The sequence below is a fragment of the Lates calcarifer genome, unplaced genomic scaffold (genome assembly GCF_001640805.2).
Source record: "Lates calcarifer isolate ASB-BC8 unplaced genomic scaffold, TLL_Latcal_v3 scaffold_36_77, whole genome shotgun sequence".
NCBI lineage: Eukaryota > Metazoa > Chordata > Actinopteri > Centropomidae > Lates > Lates calcarifer.
The window spans coordinates 313,753-338,042 of record NW_026118158.1 but is presented as its reverse complement, the minus strand read 5'-3'; the positions used below and the strand labels follow the sequence as shown (position 1 = coordinate 338,042).

At 44.0% G+C, this 24,290-nt stretch overlaps 1 protein-coding gene across 2 annotated transcripts in view; it reads right to left on the bottom strand.

Moving 5' to 3' along the window:
- Positions 1–24,290, bottom strand: part of LOC108874303 (ephrin-A2) — a 62,743-nt gene that overhangs the window by 4,292 nt on the left and 34,161 nt on the right. For both annotated transcript variants that reach the window (XR_007812737.1, XM_018662742.2), the window contains exons 2-3: positions 5,112–5,404; positions 2,814–2,879 (exon numbers count right to left, since the gene is read on the bottom strand). Coding sequence is in view for 1 of the 2 variants with exons in the window: in XM_018662742.2 (XP_018518258.1) it covers positions 2,814–2,879; positions 5,112–5,404 (359 nt within the window). In the remaining variant the exon portion in view is untranslated. The remainder of the gene's footprint in view (positions 1–2,813; positions 2,880–5,111; positions 5,405–24,290) is intronic.

Genomic DNA, 24,290 nt, shown 5'->3' with positions numbered 1-24,290 from the left:
CATATTTAACATTATTTCATTTAAACTGAACATTAGAAATATATTTAACATTATTTCACTTGACTTCAACATTGCTAGTTAAATTTATCATTAGAAATATTTGACACTGTAACGTTAACTGTAACCTTATTAGTAATAAACTTAGTAATTATATAATATGTATATTTTATGTAACCTAATTAACTGTAACATTTCTCATATAATTAATATAATGTTACTTAAATATTATGAAAATTATGTTTAACATTATGTCCCTTAACTTTAACATCGGTAATATATATCAGTAATATATATTAATATTGTATTACTTAAAATGAACATTATTAGAAATATAATTAACATTATGCGACGTAAAATCAACTTAAACATTACTAATAATATTCTTGATGTTATTACTTGAAATTAACTGTAACATTATTGAACATATTATTAACTGTAGCGTTACATTAGCTGTAATAACATTTAACATTATTTTACTGATAATTCAGTTTGTAAAAATGTCATTTTAATTCCAGACTTTTATTACTTCACTGTTCAGATGTTTTAATAAAATAAACCTTGTTGTTAAATGTGATCAGATGAAGCAGAAGAAAAGACATCAACAGTTTTCATTTTAAATTGATTCAAATGAAGAGAAAATAAAGTCAGGTTCATCTCACTGAGTCAAACAGTAAATTAGTTAACACTGTGACTTAACTTTAACATTACTAATACATGACGTTATTTAGAATTAACATTATTAATGATGTATTTAACACTATGTTAGAACTATCTTAGAATTAACTTAATGTTATTAGTAATATATGAGACTTTATATTACATTTGAATGAATTTTTAAACATTGACTTTAGATGTGATCAGACGACTCATTGGATGAACTAGTTTGATTCAATCAGATTTGAAGAGGCGTTTACTGTCACTGTGTTTTCTGCCTTTAAATTGAATATTATCTAAATGAAATTAAACTCAAGTTCATCTCAATCTTTTTTCTCTTTTACTGGAACAAAACTCAAAAATAAAAAACCAAACGTGAAATATTTCAGATGTTTCAGAAGTCTCCTTTGACAAAGTTAATTCCTTTATTTAATCGTAATAACACTGAACTATGGATGGATTATGTGGGGTAAGGAGTTGGAGATCCATTCAGAAATCCATTCATGCTGCAAACTTCTGTCTCCATGAATTAATATTGAATCTTTCTCTGTCTCTGTTATAAAGCAGCTAATTAATTTGGTTCTAATATTTCCTGTTGTTTGATTTTCCTGCTACACAAAGACTTTTATTGTGAAAGAATCAGATTAAGAGCAGTGTAAACGCTGCGTTTGTCAGAGGGATTTGGAGAAAATAATTTCCTCCTCTCCTGTAAATATTCACAGCTCGACTGTTTCAGAACAAACAGCGTCTCCACCTCCTCGTCCAGTCGACACCTTTTCTTCCTGCTCAGTGAAATCCTGCGGCTCACGGAGCGATCAGCCGACGCCGAGCAGAGCGGAGGATTTCCTGCCGCTGACGCTGTTAATGTGTCGATGCTGTTTTCTGCAGAGACAGTTCAACTCCTCTCTAACACCTTCACTGTGACAGCTGTGAGTCTTCACACTTCCTCTGCTTCAAACTGACATTTACAGTTTTATATCAACCAGCAGGAGTTTATGAACACACACATGAAGCTTTTTATTCCACTGATTATCAGATTATTATACTGAGGCTGAACCTCTCACAGCCTGAGGTAAAAGACGACTCCACTGTTTTTTAACCTGGCTCTTATTCTCTCATACACTGAGGCTGCACTGAGAGCACCTGAGCTGATTATTGGATAAATCAGTCGTTCATTAAAACAGTGCAGTTAGATAAATAAAGCTGAGTCATGGTTACATTTTCAAACGTCCACTGGAGAACAGATCCTGATTCTACTCTCACTGCTGATCCTGAACCTGCAGGGATCAGACCGGCCTGATGCCGGGTCGTACCTGGTGCTCTGAGCGTCAGGTGAAGGACGGTATATTCACACACACACACACACACACACACTCAGGTGTGACTGCAGCCGTTCACTGAGGCAGAGCCACAGGTGAACACATGAAGAACTGATGTTAGCCGGCGACACAGAGAAGAAGCGGCGTAACTATATGAAACTATACGACGGCTTCAGAATAATTAACAGACGCCGTGTCGTCATTAACACATCAGTATAAACTCTTCATATTATTCTTGTTTTTATTAAAACTGTTAAAATGAAACTACAAACATTCAATGTTTATCTTAATAAATAATATTTGTTTTAGGTGAAGTTTCATTTTTAAACAAAGTGTCTGATAATGATCCACGAGCAGCTGGAAAACAGGACTCAGGTTCAGATCTGTTAAAATCTCAGTTGTTTGCTTTTGTCTCAGACTCTGATCGTAGGTCTCTGATAACATTATGAACAGGATTCCTACAGAGACAGATTTTTATCAAACAGGAGCATCACCTGATAATCAGTGGAAAAAGGCTTCAGGTAAAATAAAGCTGCTTCTGACTGAAGAGTCCTCGAATATTCCTGAAGTCTTAGTAAATGTAAAATATAGATTTTTCAGTTTTTGGTGTCAAATACTTTTTTTAGAGACTTTTTGACTAAACAGTAAAACAAATCTTACTTTTATTTTAACTGTTAAAATCCTCTGAAAACTCCTCAGCTCTTGCCTGTTTCATGTTTCAGTGAAAGTCATTTAAAGTTGTTCAGGACTGAAGCGAACGTTCTGACCGTGACCTGGTCCCATGAAATCTGTTTAATCTGTTGGATCTTGGCTTGATGATAATAAGAGGAGGAGACTCACTGGTTGGTTTGACGTAGACTTTGAGCTTCAGACACGGTTTCCCAGCCAGGTTTGGATGTGGAGACGCTGCAGAGGAAACAAACACACGTCACAAACACGTCTCTTTTCAAACCATCAGAAAATACAGACACACAGAGCTGATCATCTCCCTCCTGGACTCAGTGTTTCTGTCGTCATCGTCAGTCTGATTGTTGAATCTCGTCCTCGGTCACTGATCAGACGACAAACCTCAACAACGTAAACAGAGCGTTTCTTTCACTGCAGCTGCTTCTGGAATAAAACTAAGCCGTTTTTACAGAGATGAAAATCAATGACTCCTCAGTCACGTCCTGAAACGACCGCAATTAAACCAACGAGAAACAAAAAAATAAAACACGGACGATAAAAGAAGAATTCAAAGACTCTGAATTTAATTTCAACTTTTTTTTTAAGACGTCGACAAAGAAAATGTGAAACTGTCTCCACAGAAGAATCAGAGCTGCGTTTCTGAAACTGATCTCAAAGTAAAATCACAAATAAAACTATTTAAATATAATAATCAAACCACAAACAACTTGTTGGGGTTATTTTTTAGCTTTTTACTAAAGAACAGATTTTATCTTTAAATAAAGAAAATTCTAAAAATGTTAAAAAAAAAAAAACCTTTATGATCAAAAACACAGCGTTTGAACTTTTTATGGTTTCACATTAAAAAATCTGAATTAAAAGCTTTTAAAGAAAAAATCCAGCAGCTGTTTGACCTGCAGCTCACACACACACACACACACACACACACACACACACACACACACAGTCATTAAGTGTCATTTAAAACAAACTGCCTGTGTCTCTGCTGGAAGCCTTTCAGCCCAAATGAGCCACAATTTAGGAAATTTTTTCCAGGTTGGAGACAAATTATGTCTAGACAGAAACACACACACACACACACACACACACACACACCATAATGACAGCAGCTTGTTTCTGTGTGTTTCACTCTAACTACATGTTGTTGATCTCTGCTGATAAACCTGCTGAGTCGATCAGACCACGACTGAAACACAAGAAACACAATAAAACCTCCCAAACATAAAACCTCTGAAAAATAATGTCGGAAAAATATTAGTAAAATATTTGAAAAAATATAATTAAACCTCTGAAAAATATAATTTAAATGTCTGAAAAATATTAATTATGATTCTGAAAAAATGTGACGACTAAATAAAAATAGAAACTATCTGTACGACGTGTTCAGGATGAAAAACATGTTAACTAATAAAATAAAAGGCGATAAATGATTCTGTGATTCGTCAGGATGAAGATTAACGTCCACCTGGCAGGGACACACCGGGGTATGAAACAAGGTCACCCTCACTCTGTACCTGCAGACAGAGGACGATTAACCTGAACCTCCATCAGGAGAGAAACTAATCCACCTGTCTGATCAACATGTTGTTTACTGAGGCAGTGCGGGGGGGGGGAGGGGGGGGTGTGTCATTAAAACACTAGGCCGTTTGTCTCTCTGTGAGGGGGGGGGGGGGGGGCGAGCACAGGGCTGCTAATGACAGCTTTTAGCACCTCATGTTTAAAAGCCAGTGATGAACACACACACACACACACACACACACCGGCCCTGTGAGGTCACACAGACAGCGGGGGGGGGTTTCCAAATCCACATTTTATGACCTGGTCCAAGACCTAAGGAAAACCAACTCAAACCTGCTGCACAGAGACCTGGAGACTGATCCAGACCAGGTTCAGGGAGTCTAATATTCTGTGACCTTTGAAACTGATAGAGTTAAAACTCTTCAGAATCAGCTCAGTATTGATCAGTATTGATCAGGAACAACAGCTGCTGCAGTTTAATCAACAGACGATCGTCCACGTCAGAGTCCGTCCACTGACAGACTCAGGTTGTTCTCAGTGTCTGACAACATGATGACAGGATTCCTCCAGAGACAGAGCTTCTTATTAAAGAGTCAGATCCTTTAGTTTAACCAGAAACATCTCTATATATCAGCACCAGACTCCATAGAGAAAAACAGGGATTTAACCAGGAGCTGCTGGAATACCACTGCCTCCATCTGTTAGTGTGTCTGTGTTACTGTGTGACTTTCAGTGGTGGGAGAAGTAATCGGATACTTTACTGAAGTAAAAGTACCACACAGTAACACAGACACACTAACAGATGGAGGCAGTGGTATTCCAGCAGCTCCTGTGTTAAATTCTGGTTTTTGTCAATGGAGTCTGGTAGTAAGGACTCCGTAAAGGTCAGTAGTAAACAGTAGTACTCAGTAGTACTCAGTGTGCAGTACTTACAGATATAGTAGTACTCGTGTCCCGGCCTGAACTCGAAGCCGAGGCTGAATGGCGTGAAAAGCTGGAACTTCTCGGAGAACTTGAGCGGTCCGTTGGGGCTCTGCGGTCGGTTACACTCCCAGCGTTTGAAGCCTTTCCTGTGGTGGTCGCAGGTGGTGTACCCGTCGTAATTCACCATGTACAACACGTAGTGCTCCATGCGCTCGGCCGCCTCCGGCACCTCGTAGTGAGGACAGTAGATGTCCAGGTAGTCGTTGATGGCCACCTCCACCGTGTAGTCTCCCCGGAAGAACCTGAGCAGCAGAACACAAGGTGGTTAGAGAATTCAGGTTTCATTCATTTAGGTTCAGAGACCAAGACCGGACATTCTAAACTGTCAAACCCAAAAATAATCTCTTAATGAGGCAGGAAAGCTTTTTGATATGTTTGGTTCCAGGTGGAGGTGAATGAACCCAACACACACTGAGATCCAATCACTCGGACCATTAGGTGGTGGTCTAGGCCCAACAAGTCCGTCAACCTAAACCACCATTCAAGTCCTCAGATACAACCCACAACAGTTTACCAGCAGCAGGCATCACCTCAGCTTCATCGTCATGGTTCAGGCATAAAAAGTACTTGGTTTAAGAAACATCGTGGTTTAGGCTAAAACTGCTCGTGAAAGAAACAAAGATTATCATTTCAAACAGGAACCGACCTCAACCTCCTCCTACCATGAACATCTGCTTATACATGTCATAACTGCAATGGCCACTAGATGTCGCTTCACAAGACGTAACTGTGAGTCACTCATGGTGAGAACAGAGAGCTGCAGGTCAAGTCAGATTTTATTCTCCCACAGGGAGAATTTAGTTTCAGCCTGATGTTAGAAACACATGAATTCATCATAAACACAAGATAAATCAGAAAACAGGGACAACAACAGAGTACAAGATGACTACATGTGAAGACAAAGGAGCTCCAGTTACAGAGAGGACAAAACCTCCTGACTGCAGTGCACACAAAAGAGTCTTTGAGTCTTTGAATCCTGTGAGTTCAGTCCTGAAGCTCAGGTCAGGGTCAGTCCAGTGATCGCATCCTATCGATCGCACAGATCAAAAAGTTGAACTTGATTCTTCACAATAACTTTACTGAGTCAGAAACAACCTAAATTAAATTAGATTATTACATCTCTGTTTTATTTCCCACTAAACAGTAATAATCAGCTGCACTTCACCTTCACCTGACCTGTGTCCACTGACACCTCCACTGCTTCACCTGGAACTGTCTCACACCTTCACATCATGTTTCACCTGTTTTACCTCCTGCTCAGGTTGTTCACGTCATTTTAAAGATCCACTGACACTCAGACTGTGAATAACAGTGACTCTGTTGTGTAGCAGTTGTGTTTCAGCAGACGTGATGTTTGAGTAACAGTAACAACAACAACAGGAGTCTGTGGTGACGACTGGGACGAGACGTTTCACAGCTCAGATCCACAGAGACGAAGATTCAGAGAAACTAATGAGGCTGAAATCATTAACACACACACACACACACACACACACACACACACGCAGAGCTGGTGTCATTATTACCCCGCCCGTCTGGGAGTAAGTGGAAGAGAAAGCGAGCGCTCTCCTACCCAGCAGGTCGGTCCCTGCAGACTCACTCGGAGCTGCAGCTTCCTCATCTTTAATTCTTCCTCTTTATCAGATTTTCTCGTAGAAACTAAAAACACACTCAGACTGATTCTCCATGAAGAGCAGGTCGAAACAAAACGTGGATCAGAGTGAGACCAGAACTGGTTTAAAATACTGAACCTCCATCCAACAGATCTACAAACACAACCTGAACCAATAACAACACGTCTCACATGTGGAGACGCTCTCCTCCCATTGGACCACACACCTGAACCCCGGACCACATCAGTCTGAGCCAGTGATGATGAGATAACATCAGACAGGTAAAGGTAAGACACTGTGACGTAAGAAACATCACGCTCTCCCTGAAACCGACTTTATAAACCGCGTGTAACGTTTTACCGTTTAGATCCTGTTTGTTGTCACCTGTCTCTCTCACCTGGATGACGTATGTCACCGCACACCTGGATTTAAACCAGAGCTCAGGTTCACTTCACCTCCATCAGTGCCTCCACAGCTCCTCCGGACCGCTCCGGAAACCTTCGACTGTCCGAAAATCGCCGAACTCGAAGGTCCGCCTCAATCAGAAGAGGATTCTGGACTCACCGGCCGAACGAACCTCCCGCGATCCGACGGCGGCCATCTTACAGGTGAGTACAGGTGACATCAGCGGTCTGAAGACCTGAACTGACTCTGGACTCTTGTTCTGGTCTCTGCAGAGATCCGGTCCAGTTCCCTCCTGTGGCCGCGGTGAGGGGTGGTTACAGTTTCCACACACCTGGCTCTCACCTGCACACCTGCTTCAGACTGACCTCCTCTGAGACTAAACATCCTCAACATCTCTAAACATTTCGTATTGTGGCGCCAACTCACGCGCTCCTCCCCCAAACCACCAAAACACTTCCGCATTCACCTGTCCCACTATAATTGACGTCCCCAGGGTCCTAGCGCCAGTGGCTTTGGTTCCTCATGCTGCTCTTTGGACCCTCCAGTGACTCTACACACTCACCTGTTCCCGCCACTTTCTTTTATAACAGGTCCACATAGTTTTGTAGCTGTGATCTCATCCTGCAACATAAAAACCACCAGGTCCAGCTCTGGTCCTCCTCCACCACCTCCTCCTGCTCAGAGCTCCCCCTGTCGGTCAGCTCCTGCCACTGCAGGTCCTAAACATCGCTGAAGAAGAACTACAGCGATCAGTGAGAGACTGATTTGTTATCAATAAATGATTTGATCAAAGCTTGTCAGTTTAATTAAAGTGATCAGCTCAGAGAAGCTGTGGTTCACAGAGGAAACCTCAGAGGAAACCTGATCGCTGCCTGACACTTTCTGCACTGATTTAAAAACTCTTCTCATCACTTTTAAAGCATTAAATGGCCATTCTCCAAATTACATCAAAGACTTATTGACCTCTGTTGTGCCTGGGCATTGACTCAGATCAGAACACTTTGTCTTTTTATCGGCTGAATTCATCAGTGAGACGTCTCTGCTGTTTGACCACTGATCTGCTGCTGCAGGACTAAACTCCAAACATGAACTGTTTCTGTCCAAACTGAAAACCTGACGTCTACAGAACTCAGAACTGAGTCTGCAGTCGACACAGTAAAATAAAGTTTCCTCTGACAGAGAAATAAAGAGCCTGATAGAAACATGTCGAGTGAATCAGAGAGCAGTGTTTTGTGTTTCTTCATGATTCGTCCTCACAGCTGCTCCGTCACTGTTTCTGTAATTTACATAATTTAATTTAAGCCGTCGTACAGTGACAGATGCATCTCACCTCCCTGTTACAAATGATAATCATTCAACAATTGATCTCTGAAAACAAACTAATCAAACTTCATGTCGCTCTGAATATTCATGTGAGTCAAAGAACAACAACAGTGGAGTAAAAACCCTTTGTCCCTCACAGGGAGGGGGGGGCGGGCCGCCCAATCAACAGAGCTAATTTGGATTTTGGTAATGAGGTTTGAACTGACTGATTTGGTTTCTCGCGCTGCGTTCTGATTGGCTGAGCCATGCTGGTTAATCACAGCTGGTTTTAAATTCAGCTCCGCTCTCATTTAACAATAAAAAACATGTTTGACAGAGGGAGGGGGGGTGGGGTGGGGGGGTGTGATGAGATGATTCACTGTTTACTGGCCTCAAATTAAAAACCCATGAAATCAAACTGATTCTGATACAGAAACATCAAGGTGAATACTAAACAGAAACAAAGGCTCATATCTAGAGCAGCCTGTAGGGGGCGCTCTCTCTATGCCACAGTCCCTGTTAAAAGACAGGACTGCTCCAAACCACCTCCTACTGTCCGTTTGACCCTCTGGGAGTCAGGACCTCCCTCAGGTTCTCATCCTCCACAGTTCACAGGAGAGAAAGGTTCGTTCCTTTCTCATCAGAGGTCAGAGGTCAGTAAAACATGGAGGAAAGACTTTGTTGTTGCTGCTGCATCTTTAAAACTAATCTGCTCCACCTTAAACAGACGTTCACATTTCAAACCTGGAACATTAAACCATGAAGGTGAACTGATTCAGTCGTATCTCAGACTAGCTGTTGTTAGCAACAGTTGCTAACATCGCTCTACAAACAGCGTAGCAACATGTCCACAGATAAACCTGAACAGTTCTCTGTGTCTGACTGACTTCATGTAAACTAATGAGACTGAGCTGCTATAAACAGGAACATTAGCAGAGAGTTCACTGCTGCTGATGAGGAGCAGCCATCTTGGATTCTGATGTCAGGTTCAAACTTTTAACTGGGAGCTCAGAAATTCAGACTTCAGAGAAAACAGCAGCTTTGACTCATTTCCTTTTCCCTCAGTTTTGCCTCTCAGATTCTCTCACCTGCAGACAACATTTGGGTCTGAAATAACGTACCTCTAACTTTGTTTTTTGGGGTTAAAATGATTTAATTGAACCGAGTGATAGTTCTGTGTGTATATCTATCAGCATAAAGAACAAGTCAAGTGTTTATTTACGTGATTGTGTGAAAACATTTTAGATGTTCAGATTCTATCACACAAAGTTTCACCAAAATCTACAACTTAAGTTTTTGACTCATTATCTGACACTGATGAGATCTGGATCTCATTATTTTAACATAAAAATCTCATTAAATAATTAGGAGCTGATAATCTAAAATAAATATAAGGTGCATGTTTATTATTTTTGATCTACGTTTGGATAATGTGGTGTAATGTTCAGCACAGAGTCATCAATATCTATGAGACCTTTAAAATCTGACAAATGTCTTTTTATTTTTGTAATATTAATAAAGCTCACCCCCACCCTCCCTACAGCCCCCACCCTCTGTATCTTTAGTTTCCTGGGACTGTGATAAAAACCTACAAAGCAGTGATGTTTGTCACTAATGGTCCTCCGTACAAAGACAGAACCTTTAATGATTTAAAACACTTAAAGTTTGACTCCAGACTTTGTTGGTTTGCTGAATCACAGTGCTGATTACTCCTGTGTGACCTGAACGCAGCATCAGGGCGTCGTCCTGATTGAGTTTGGGAGGTGGATCAGAGCAGCTGGAGCTCTGAGAGGAAACATCCTGCTGAATGAAAACGATCCTGATGGAGAGAGAGAGGACGGAGGGAAGAGCTTCTCCTCCGCCTCGCCCTCTTTGTCTTTTCTAACACCATTAGCAAAGTGCAGGCTAACTGAGTTAGCCGAGGGATCGAGTGACTAACAGCTCAGAGAGCGGGCGGTGCGTTCACTGTGAACTCTGTCCCCTCAGCTCTCACATCATCACTCATCTCTCTAATGGAGGGAGGCTCTCTGTCCGTCCCAGCAGGCCGCAGGGTGACCGGGTTCACCACCATCATCGTCTTCATCATCGGCATCGTTTAGGCCGAGCGCAGACGGAGGATGGAGCCTTCACACAGTGAAGAGACTTTAACATCAAGCAGCAGAGGAGACGTTAATCTGACAGTTCAGAACAAAAACTGATGTCTGAACTCCTCCCAGGCAAATAACTGAGAGTCTGTCGGCTGAGGTCCAGAGGTCACAGAGGTTTGAGGAGGCAGAAGAGGCAGTGTCAGGTAAGAGGGACAGGTGTGACAGGAAGTCAGTTACTGTAGCAGCAGCAGCTCATGGAGGACAATAAAGAATCTGTCCGTCCATCCATCCATTTTCCTTCTTTTATCCGGGTTCAGATCCTGGTGGCAGCAGACTGAGGAGTATTCCAGACGTCCCTCTCCCCAGCAACGTTTCCCAGCTCCTCCGAGGAGATCCTGAGGCATTCACAGACCAGGTGAGATATATAATCCCTCCAGAGAGTTCTGGGTCTACCCTGGAGTCTCCTCCTGATGGGACCTGCCTGCAGGACCTCCAGAGGAAGGTGTCCAGGAGGATCCCGATCAGATACCTGAACCACCTCAACCGGCTCTGTTCAACATGAAGGAGCTCTTCACCGTGTCTCTGAGACACCTGCAGAGGAAACTCATTTCAGCCATTTGTATCTGTGATGACGTTCTTTCTTTGGTATGATTATCTCTGATGTCCTTTCATTAGAAACCTCCACAAACTTAGAGTTAAACCGCTGGTCGACCGGCTGTCAGACTTTTCCTGTTGACCATCGCTCTACCAAGATGATTCGGTGTAAACAGTTTCTCTCACGTCATCTGGGAGTAAGACTTGTTTTTGTTTGCCTGCTCTGATGCTCTCAGCTCAGGTGTTCTACCTGCTGAGAGCTGAGAGTTGACACCAACTGACAACACTGTCAGCAGCCCGGCAGGAGAGGAACTCCACGGTTTGATTTCATAATGATATACCAGGCTTTTACCAGGTCTTGTTAAATTGTTGCAGCACTGTGCTGTGTCCTGGCTAACCAGCATATTTCATTTTCCACAATATAAACAGATATTAGCAGAAATAAATGGTTCTCAGGTTTATCCTTCAGTGTATCTCAGTTTCTGATCTGACGACACTGAGCACAGCTTCATCTGTCAGTCTTCATGTGAACAGCTGAGGTCAGCACTGTGGAAGTCTTCAGGAAAGACTGTTCTCTCCATATTTAAACCATTATCATTTGCAGTGCGTTTGGAGAATCAGCTCCACCAGCTGCTCATCAACCTGTCAGTTCAGATTCCAGGGAAACAACACTTCACCCTCTTTATTTTAATGATTTTACAGCTGCCTGTAGGAGTCCATCACACCTCAGTCAGCTCCAAACACAGCCACCTTTGTCCTGATGTTCACCACAGCTGGATTACAACCTGTCCTCCTTCCTTGCTTCCTTCGTTTCCTTGATGACAAATCAATCACAATCTGCTGAGTGTGTTATAATCCAGGACTCAGTAGAACCTGGACTGGATTTAACCTGGTCCTGCTGACAGACCCTGAACAGGTGTCTCACACTGGCCGAGGTCTCCGTCCTCTTTCTTTCCTCACTCAGATGTCTTGGAGTTTTTCCAAGCAGCTGTCTCTTCTCTCTCCAGCGGAAAATATATTTCAGCCTCCACACCTGTGATGTCACAGCTCCCAGCATGCCTCACTGTGATTTACTGTTTAATCTGTGCAGGTCTCTGAAGGTCAGGTGGATTGGATCCAGGTCTGGCATGGACGGGGACGGGTTGAGGTCGTTTGTCAGACCTGCCGACACGCTGATGATTCTCCAAACTGAAGCAAACTGAGGCGCTGACAGATTAATGTTCAGATCTGCTCGGACACAATCAGCACAGTGTTAATGTGAAACACAGGCTCAGGAACCAGGTTTATTCTGCTCAGGTGGTCTGGACTGAGGGGGAGGGTCCAGACCGGCCTGTGCACCACATCTACAAACACGGACCAGCCTTGTCTTACCAATGTTTTCTCAACTCTGACGACATTTATCCAGTTTATAGGACAAAACATGAATATTGTTTTTATCACAGGAGTTTATGATTGAGTCAGATTATTCATGACGCCAAGACCAAACTCAGAGCTAAATACTGGTCCAAACCAAGTCTAAATACTGGACCAAACCAAGTCTAAATACTGGACCAAACCAAGTCTAAATACTGGACCAAACCAGGTCTAAACTTTATAGTTTGTTGTAGTTTTAAGTTCAGCAGCTGTCGCCCCCTGGTGGTCAAACACAGTTTCTTTTATTCTGTTGTTTTCTTCTTTCAGTGGAGCAGTCGTGTTGTGTGAAGCTCTTTAATCACCTGTGGTTATTGAATTATCCTCCGTCCATCACGGAGCAGGATTTTCCCACAGCAGCAGCTTTATTATTTCTGTCCCACAGTCACATGATCGATGCCCTCTGGAGATACTCTGCAGCCCATTCACTTACTGTGTGTGTGTTAGTGTGTGTGTTAGTGTGTGTGTTAGTGTGTTAGTGTGTGTTAGTGTAACCTGACTCTGTCCTGACAGCCTCAGCTACAATAGCCACAGTGTTTCCTTCAGGTTCAGACAAGAAGCTACAAGCTACAAGACAAAACTATCTGATCTGCTGTCTGAACACCTGATCCTACCTGTCCAACACACACACACACAGGTTTCTGTCTTTTATCATAAAGACAAACCTCCTCTTTCTCCCTCGTCATCGTCTTGTCGAGGAGAAAACCCAAAATTCAAACAAACTAAACTGAAAACCTGTTTGTGAATGATGAAGTAAATATGATAGAAAACATGAAGCAGAGTTGAAGCTGTGTTCAGACTGAAGGGAAACAGACAGCTCTGATTCATCTGAATGAGGCAGCAACAGAAAAACCTGAACCTGACTCGACTCCTGAGAGAAGCTCACGTTCCCTGGAGATAAGACGAAGACTGAGTTTCTGCTGTTTACCTCATGACTGAGGGTAAAACAGCTGCGATCACTTCCCACAGTCGTGAAGTCCAGTTTGTGAGTTTTATAAACCTTTAAACTCAGCCGGACTCAGCGGAGGGAGACACCGAGGTTTTGTTCTTCTGGTCTACAAAGACGCGTAATGTTTGTCCTGAAGGTGGCGCTAAAGGAAAGATCATTACTGTCTGAAGGGTTCATCCTCTGAATATAACAAGTTTAATTTAACAGAACTTCAGACCAGGTCTGAACCTAACCCTGAACCGGTTTCAGTCCTTTATCTGTTGCTTGTCTCCTCCTCTCTGACATGTTCTTCTGTTTCTGCCAGACAAAAGAAAAGTGTGAAACTAAGACGAGGCTCATTTATACCCACGATGTCGACGACTGAGCTGAAACATGATCAGTCAGAGAGAAAGTTCATTCACGTCTGGGGAGGGAAAACTGATGAAACATCGAAGTTTGTCCAGAACGTTACCGTGGTGTAACTTCATCCCTCAGTCAGTAACAGACGTTTGTGTTTCCAGGTCTGATCTGTTACAGTCGAGCTAAAACTAAAACTAGACTAAAAACTAGGGATGAGCCTTTTAATCACTTGTTGAAGTCACATAATCAAACTAATTAAAGTCGATCAGTCGAGACGTCGTCTAACACCAAACCAAAATGATGTTAAAAAACCCAGACCAGGTGTGGTGTGTTCAGGTTCCACAAACTCCTCGAGCCTTTGAAAGCATCACTCCTTCATCAACACACATCGAAGTCACCAGAGCAGTTCCTTGTTCCTGCTCAGCAGCAGAAACCTGCTTCACCTTCAACCTCGTCGTCCTGCTCAGTAAAATAATGACACCTCTTCTGTTCCAGTCTTCAGCTCCACACAAAGTTTGGAACATGCAAAAAATCCAGGTTTTGATGGATCAAGAATCCAGGACTGGCTGATGGTGTTCCCTTCATAAGAAGCAGCAGAAACAGAAGCAGAAACATTAGTTCCATGTCTATGAAGTAAAACAGAAATCATCTCTGCTCTGAAGCTTTTCTACAGAGGTGAGGTGGAGTAACTCTGCAGTGTTCCCACCTTGAACAGGCTGTTAAAGGGGTTTTGTTCCACATGGTGTCAGCCTGTAAAGTGTGTAACTTCCTGGTTGTGTGTCGATCAGAGCAGCTGCTGTCAGAGACGTTACAGCAGCACTGACAGGACGTCTGCAGCTCACACATTCCTGAGCGCTGTAATATTCAGAGTATTCAGAGTTCACACTCAGCAGTAGCAGCCACATGTTCACTGTGGAAATCTGAGCTGTGTAAGACTGATCTGGAGTTAGCCTAGCTTAGCACAAACACTGGAGGCGGATGGAAACTGTTAGCATGGCTCCAACAACCTCCACCCGTCTCTGAAATAGACGCAGGGAGGTGAAACTGATCCACCTCCTCCTCTGAGGAACACAGGGGACGGGAGGATTACCCAGAATGCCTCAGTGCTCAGGGTGAGGTGAAGGTCAAAGGTCAGGTAAGGTTTGAGTCAACACCAGGACAGAGACTGGACTCAGAGTATCGGGGGGACAGGATCCAGACTCACCCAGAAATCTGCCAACTGTCAATCAAATCTGCCCCCCCACCCCACACCACACCCATATCATTGACCCTGCCCCTCCCCCTCTGCCTCCCCCCTCAGTCAAAAACAATATCAACAATACGAAGCTGCCGCTGTCACACACACACACACACAGTGACCCCCCCCCCCCATGTGGCCCCTGTTGGCCCCGGAGCCCTGCCTGGCCCTTTATTATCTATAGACCTGTCAATCATCCTTCTTCAGTGGAGCTGTTCAGAGTGTGTGTGTGTGGGGGGGGGGGGCCTCTTCATGAGTTGAACAAAGTGAACTGAAGCTTCTTCTCAGAATGTTCAAGGGTCTGAATTCAAGTCCTGGAAAATAAGTTTTGTCCTGGAAAAGTTTTGAATGTATATGTGTGTAAATTCAAGGCATGTTACTTTCTTCAAGGCAGGTGTCAAGTCCTGGAAAAGTCCTTGAAAACAGGACAAAAATGTCCTGGAAAACAACAAGTTGTCCAGAAAAAGTTTTGAATGTGCACAAATCCAGGTTTTGAAGGTTCAAGGATCAAGGCTGAGGATTTTCCCCAAATTGGAAACAACAGGAAGGGATTTTTGCATGTGTTGTGAGTGAATCCAGGTCCTGATGGGGGTCCTGGAAAACTTTGTTCCAGGACTGGAAACCAGTGTGTCATCCTGGAAAACTATTGAACATGTGTAAGTGTCCTCCCCCCTCTCCCCCCCCCCCCTCTCTCTCCTCTGGTCTCTGGAGGATTTGGGAGCTATCAGGGCTCACAGAGGAGGTCGTGGAGGGTTTTCCTGCCAGCTGGCAGCCTCTTTATCGCTCCTATTAAGTGTGAGTCCGGCCGGACGCTGGTTCAGCGCTGGCAAACGACCGGCAGCCGCAACGCTTCACACTCTACACTTTACACTTTACACCGCTGCCGCACAAAATCCTGGAATTACAAACCTCCTCCTCTGAAATCAGCTTACAGACAGTTTAGACTCAGAGTTTATACGAGAGACACGAGACGGAGGAAATATGACCCTCATCCCTCCATCACCTCATCCTCATCTGACCTCAGACTGCTGACAGCTGTAATTTGTCTTTTTTTCTACACCAGCCTCATCTTTTCCTTCTTTGTCACCTGCTAGCATGCTAACTGTTAGCCTCTGTGGCTTGTTTTGGCGTCCATGTTGCCGCAGCAGTGCTCCCCCAACTTTAAACGTTAAACATACATCAATGTACACAACTTCCTGTGTTGTAACCATGAGCTCAAAGGCAACAACAACAACAACAACAACAACAACAACAACAACAACAGCAACAACAACAACAACAACAGTAACAGTAACAGCAACAACAACAACAACAACAACAACAGCAACAACAGCAACAGTAACAGCAACAACTGTATGTAGATGTAGGTGTAGGTGTAGGTGTAGCTGCTGTTTCAGTGAGACACCTGTAGAAAAATAAACAGGTGTGTTTGTTTCATGACCTTCTGACATCACAGGATCACCGTGGCAACCTCAGAGTCTTAACGAGCTCTAACGAGGGAGAACCTGAATTTCCCCAAGAAACAGAAAAACCTGATGTGAGGTTTGTCGGTGGCCACACTCCTCTCTGTTCTCCCCCCTCCCCCCTCCTCCCCCTCCTCCCCCTCCTCCCCCGTGCAGCTTTGAACGCAGCCCTGCGGCGCCTGTAATGAAAGCAGCGTGGCGGTCAGACTCTCTCTCTCTGTGTAGACAGGGCGAGCGATGCAGCAGCTCGTTAGCACTTCAAAGCTCGTCAGGTGGCAGGAGGCCGGGGAGGGGGGGTTAAACTGTATGAGGGGGGAGTCAGTGGGGGAGTAAAACAAACAGGGATGTTGTGACCTTCAACAAGTTTGTTTGTGACGGAGAAAAGATTCATCATCATTTCACTCGTTCTCTCCTCTTTCCTTTTTCTCTACTCTTTCTTTTTCCTGCCTTTTTTACTTTCTTTTATCCCTCCATCCTCCCTCCCTCCTCCATCCTCCCTCTCTCCCTCCATCCCTCCATCCTCCCTCTCTCCCTCCATCCTCCCTCTCTCCTCCTCCTCCCTCCTCCATCCTCCCTCTCTCTCTCCCTCCCTCTCTCCCTCTCTCCCTCCATCCTCCCTCTCTCCCTCCATCCCTCCATCCTCCCTCTCTCCCTCCTCCCCTCCCTCTCTGGTCGTTTGAGCTCAGTCGTCCACATCAGCACCAATCACCTCCTCGTGGTCGTCGCTGTGGGAACGATGAGGAGCTGATGGAGAGGAAGAGGAGGGAGGAGGAGAGAGAGAGGGGAGGAGGAGGAGGAGGAGGAGGTGATGTGTTTGGCTGCAGGTCTCGGGGGGCGGGGACATGGCCTGTGTGTTTGATTGGCAGGCAGCTCCGGCCAATTGAGACGAACTAGCAGAGCGGGACGCAGTCACCGGGGCAACGAGAGAGGAACCATCAGAGCTGTCAATCACAGAGAGAGGGAGTGTGTGTGTGTGTGTGTGTGTGTGTGTGTGTGTGTGTGTTGATCTCGATTTTTGGAGCATGGCCTCTTCTCCCATGATGCACCTCTCCACCTGTCACAGTCAGAGCTGCTGACACACACACACACCACACACACACACACACGCAGTGTGACCTCTGACCTCTCAGCTCCGTCTCTGAGGCTGCAGATTATTTTCATCTTTCTGTGAAAGAAGTTCTCCGACCAATCTGAGGCCTCCTCCATCTCCTCCATCTCCTCCATCACTCCTCCATCCTCCATCATCCTCCATCACCTCCTCCATCAGCTCCTCCATCTCCTCCATCTCCTCCATCTCCTCCATCAGCTCCTCCATCTCCTCCATCAGCTCCTCCATCACCTCCATCACCTCCTCCATCACCTCCCATCACCTCCTCCATCTCCTCCATCACCTCCTCCATCTCCTCCATCACCTCCTCCATCACCTCCTCCATCAGCTCCTCCATCTCCTCCATCTCCTCCATCTCCTCCATCAGCTCCTCCATCCCTCCATCACCTCCTCCATCACCTCCTCCATCACCTCCTCCCCCTCCATCACCTCCTCCCCCCCCCCCCCCCCCCCTCCTCCTCCATCAGCTCCTCCATCAGCTCCTCCATCTCCTCCATCTCCTCCATCTCCTCCATCAGCTCCATCTCCTCCATCACCTCCTCCATCTCCTCCATCCCTCCTCCATCTCCTCCATCACCTCCTCCATCACCTCCTCCATCACCTCCTCCATCACCTCCTCCATCTCCTCCATCTCCTCCATCACCTCCTCCATCTCCTCCATCTCCTCCATCTCCTCCATCAGCTCCTCCATACAGACTCGTGAGCATTAAACACAGACTTATATTAAAGCAGGAACTTTCAGCAGAGTTAGTGAGTCAGAGCTGACACACACGTGACTTCCTGACACCCTTTCAAAATAAACCTCCAGAATCCATCAGAGCAAACAGAAGCACAGAATTTCATTCAGAATCCTCCTGTTTTTACTGTTTTTAACTTTCCCTCAGTGTCACAGTCAAACAGTCAGAGTCTGAACATCCATGAAACCCTGACAGGAGCTGACCCCCCCCCCCAACAGGTAGATACACCTCAGCTGCTGCTCTGAACTCCCCAGGAGACACCAACACACACAACAATCACCAGAGTCTCCAGAGTCTCATAAAGAGAAACACTGACACATCTCATCCCAGGACACACACACACACACACACACACACACACACACACACACACTAATTAGTCGCTCGTTTTCCCTCATTAAGAAAAAAAATCCACCAATCAAAACAATCTCATGACCTCGTTAGAAAAAACAGTTTAGATCCACACACACACACACACACACACACACAGGTCAAAGGTCATCAGTCTTCTGGGATGTGATTGGTCAGAGTCAGATTCACTCAAATAAACAAGAAAGTCAGTCATTCAAACATCCTGTGGACTTTCAAAATAAAAGTTGAGAAGTCCTGATGATCAGGTTTTTATTATTACTGTTGTTGTTGTTGTTGTTGTTGTTGTTGTTGTCAGACTGTCTCTGAGCTGCAGTCATGAAGAATCAACTCTGAACCAGGTTTTTGACTTTCAGAGTCAAAACTAGTTTGATTTTACTTTGAAATTTGTGAGTAAAAGTGAAGAAGTTTGAGTTTTATCAGTTTGATAAATACAGGTCCTGATCAGGATTTAGTGATGAGGTTTAAATCACGTTTAAATCAGGTTTAAGTTTGAGTTCAGAAACACTATCACACATGTAAAGCCTGTGTTTTCTGCAGCTGAAGGTTCTAACATCTGTCAGTTCTGCTGCTGTTTGTAACCTGAGCTGTCGGCTGTATGTGTGTGTGCTACTGGCAACTGTTGAGCTAACAACAAACACACACACACACACACAGCCCATCTGCCCGAGTGTGTGTGTGTGTGTGTTGCCATCTGCTCTCCTCTCTCAGTGTGTTTCCTGTCGAAGAATCAGCTGACTTTGAGTTTCTGTCTGAATTTTACTTTGTACTTATTCACTTCCTTCATAAGTGAAACTTTCCCACTCATGCAGACATTTACTTCAGTTCCAGATTAAATGGAAATAGTTTGCTTCCTCTTGAATTGGACATTTACCTGAGAGTTAACCTGAGCTCAGACTGACGGCAGCTTCCTGTCACTGATTACAGCCTCGTTCATTAAAACACAGTTACAGGAGGTTGGTGTTTGCAGCTGTGGTGGAGCTGATTTATCGGTTGGAGTCCCACAGGGCTCCGATCTCGAGCCTCCACCATTTGATCTTTATCTGCTCCTTCATGGCTCTGTCATCAGTAAACACCATCAGATAACAGTGAACATGATACACAACTTTACATTTCACTGTCTCCTGGTAATATTAGCAACGTCAACACTAATGCTAATGCTACTTTCATGCCCTTTTAAATTGCCCCTTGGAGACAAATAAAGTGATTTGATTGACTGATTCATTGACTGATTGATTGATTGATAGGTGAGTGGGAACAACAGTCAGGTGAAGTCAGGTGAAGCCAGAACTACGTCTGTTACCATGGTAACAAATATGAGACTAAAATGTAGTTTTTGTTGATTAAAATCAAAAGATTGAAGCTGAACTTTAAACATACAGAAAAGATGAAACTACATGAAAATCAGACGAACACAGAAACTTTAGGATCTGAAACCAGATCAGACCAGAGACCTGAGGATATTAAGACCTGATCCTGAATCTGCTGGACCTGCACAGACCCAAACAGCTCGTCTGTCTCTGATGGAACAAAGACTTCAGTCAGTGTTGGTAGAAAAATGTGGAAACGTGTGGGGGTCGGGGGGGTCCTGAGAGGCCACAGTCGTCCTTTGTTGAGCCTGAACATTAATTATTCTCCTGTTAATAAAAGGTGTCACCTGCTGAGAGGGAGGAACCTGAACAGGTGTCCATGGTAACACAGAGGAGGGGGGTCATATTACCCATGATCCTCTTCTCCTTCTGCAGCAGGAAGTGCTGTGGCTGTAACAAACACACCAAACTGTTTCTAACTCTTGATACTGTCCGTCAGTTTCCTGGAAATCAGAGATGAACGTCTCTTTAACTGATCTACAGTTCAGCTTCACTCTGAACTCTCTGGGTCTGATTCCAGCTGTTTAAGCTGCTGACTCTCACTCAGTTAGAGGGAGATCGAACTGAAGAAACCACAGGTACACAGAGCAGGTGTTTCAATGACAAAGGCTCCAATCCAGAGAAGATGAACTGCTTTGTTTCAAATGGTAAATGGACTGTACTTATATAGCGCTTCTAGTCTTTTCGACCACTCACAGCGCTTTACACTACAGATCACATTCACCCCATTCACACAGCACTTGTTCTATACATAAGTGCTTTCTAACACATACACACACATTCACACACCGATGACACATCAGAGGCAAACTGGGGTTCAGTATCTTGCTACCTAAGGATACTTCGGCATGCAGACTGGAGGAGCCGGGAATCGAACCACCAACCTTCTGATTGGTGGGCGACTGCTCTACCTCCTGAGCCACAGCCGCCCAAATAAATCGTCTATCGAGTGTAAACGTTTTTCAGATGTTTCCTGTTTTCTCTCCTGGATCTTTGGGTTTCTGACTCTTGGTTGAATAAAAACAACATCTGAAGACGTCACCTCGATGGACGTGTTTCATTGTGTTTCATTGTTCTTTGACCTTTTACAGACTGAACCAGTGATTGAAGGTAAAAGTTCAGTGACAATGAAAATAATCTGCAACCAGAACATTTCACCCTCAGAGCTCATGATCCCTTATCAGCCTGTTTACTTTCTGACAGCAAGACAACAAGACCCAACCAGACCTGAATGGACTGAACAGAACTGGGACCACGGTCTGGTTCAGGTCTTTACACCAGGAGATCCACCGATCAGGGAAGTTGATCAGTAATTTCTGTGCATTTGTTCATCAGGACTTGATCGTCTCAGCTGTTACACCCGGGGTGAAAGCTAAAAGCAGGACTCCAACAAAGCCTCTGTCTTTGTTTTCCTCCTGTATCAGGTCTCAGTTTCTAGACGTGGACCCATGAAGTCCTGATGATCTGGATCAGTCTGAGGATCAGCTGCTGCAGATGAGAGGGAACCAGCTCCGAGAGCAGCTTCAGGTTTCATTAGTCCTGCTTCTGACCAAACACAGGGCGGGTGAGGAGGGGTAAGAAGGGGAGGTGAGGGGTGAGGGGGGGTTTCTGGGTAAATTAATGGAAATTACACACTGGTCCACTTTAGGAAGATTCAGCGTGGGGCTGAGGGAGCTCATCGATCAGCAGGACGTCCCGACCTCCTGAACCGAACATGTTTCTGTCTGTTCTCACCCATCTGCCCCAGAGGAGGGACGAGGGGAGAGGAGGGGGGTAACAGCAGCATGACCGTGACCAATCGATGGGCTGGGAGGCGTCTCTGCCCCGCCCACCTCCACAGAGGGGGGAGGGTTACTGAGAGGACACACTGTTCCCACTGAGTCCAGGACTGAGTCTGAATCCTGCAGAGGAAACTGTTCAGGGTCCTGGTCTGAACTGAACTGGTCTGATCTGCATCAGACAGGAAACCTCATCCACTGTAACCATCCTGACAATGAATAGAAATAGAAAATGACTAGAAACAATAAAACCTTCTGAATCATCCACAAGTCTCTCAGAGGTTAAAAAGCTGCAATTGTTAATCAATAAATCAATAAGCTGATCGACTGGAACTTAATCAGAAGCTACTGAGATGATCAAATAATCTTTTGAGTTAATTCAAATAAAAAAATCATAGAATTTGTTGGTTTCAGATTGTATGTTAGCATGTTAGCACTTCCTGTCTGTCCAGAGTGTGTTTCTGGTTAAATGTCTGAAATAAGGTCTGTGGTTTTAACACAAGCTCAAGACATTTTCAGGTTTTATTCTCCGACATAAAATGGGTCAGTAAATCCCCCACTCCTGATGTTTGAAGCTTTTACGTGTCTTAAAAAAGGCGGTTGCTAACGAGTGTCTAAATGAGACTACAGAGGTTGTCGGGGACGTTAACATGAAAACCCATCTACTCACCAGTCCACCTTTACAGCCTCGTTGTGTTTCTACTCACGCTCTTTCAAACTCTCACTAACTTTCTAAGAAGAAAGGCTTTTGTAGAAGAGCTCAGAGCTAAATGAAATGACCAGTTGGAAGCTTAGTGGTGGAGAAGAAGAAAATCTCACTGGCTTTTTGTGGAGGAACCAGGATGATGCTGAGTTCAGGGTCTGACTACAGAGACACTGTATAAAGATAATTCTGTGTCTCTATCTTCTTATTGAAACACTGAAACACTTTAAGCTCATGATGTCAGTCAGACGTCACATTAACGTCCATGTAAAGTTGAGCTGGAGCTGCTGTCGACACGTCTCCTCTTTTTTCAGAGCTTTTTCTCGTCCATGTTGTTTTAATGGTAAAGCTGCTGTTTCCAGAGTTTAGACTGAACGACTGAAGATTTTCAGTCTTTTCCTCTGAATGAACAACGGAGCTTAAAGTTTCTCTGGTTCTGAGTCTCAAAGGTTAAAACCATGATGAAGATCCAGCAGGTCTGAAGCTCTAGTTTTAATTTCACTGAAATTTGTTTTTTTTTCTCAGTTGGATTTTGTGAAGAGCAGATGAGGAAACTGAACATTAAAAACAGTTAACAGACAGTAATCTACAGTCTGTGATGGTTCTAATGGGAATAAAATGTGAGCGAGCTGCTGAAGGCTCTACTGTCTGAGGGTGACGGAGGGGGTGTGGGGGTGTTAAAGGTCAGAGGTCAACAGTGTTTGATTTGTTGTCTTCTGGAGTGTGAAACCTGAGCCGTCACAGCTCTGCAGACTGAGCGTGTGCACAACCACGCCTTATTTTTGGAAAACACCACGAGTGTGAAAGCTTCGCTCCGTCAGCTTCGTCCTGACCACAGAAACTGGATCTGAAGATCAGACCTGATCAGTCTGATCCACATGAACCTGGATCACTCTGATCCAAAATAAAAATACAAATAAACTGAGGTCAAATGTCAGCAGCTCAGGTTCAGCTCTGCAGGACAAAAACATCTAAATAATATTGATTTTAACAGATTCTTACTCATGAAACTCAAGTTATTAACCAGTTTTCAAAATGATGTTTAAATTGGAATAAAAGTCACTACAGATAAAACAACACAGAGTTTAAAGTTTGTGGTTTGACTCACAGGAAGAAATCTGATTGATTTTATCACCAACGTCAGAAATGATCAACTCACACACTGCAAGAGGATTTGTCCAAAAAACAACAACAGCAAAAACAACAACAACAACAACAATAATAATAATAATAATAATAGAAACTAATTCCTGCAGTGGTGAAGTTGGACCGTGTCCATCATCCGTCCGACAACCGGAGACTGATTTGAACAAAGTCAGTGATCTGGATCTCGTCATCCTGCAGAGACACTGAGCGTCTGTCTGAGATTTTTAACATTTACTCTGTAAAATGTATTATTTATTAACTGTATTTCTACAGATTTAATCGATCAGTTGTTTCATTGATAAAGTCGACAGGCTTTGTTTCCTTCAACAGAAACTGAAGCTGAAAAGATTGTCCTAAAGGAAAAGTTATTTTAACTATTTCAGTAATTTTTTATTTATGTGATTTTTACATGAAAATTTCCCAGTTTCTAAAGTGATGTGAAGATTTTACTGGTTTATTTTAACTGTTCCAGATAAAACAAGACATTTGAAGATGTTATGATCAATTATAATATCGAT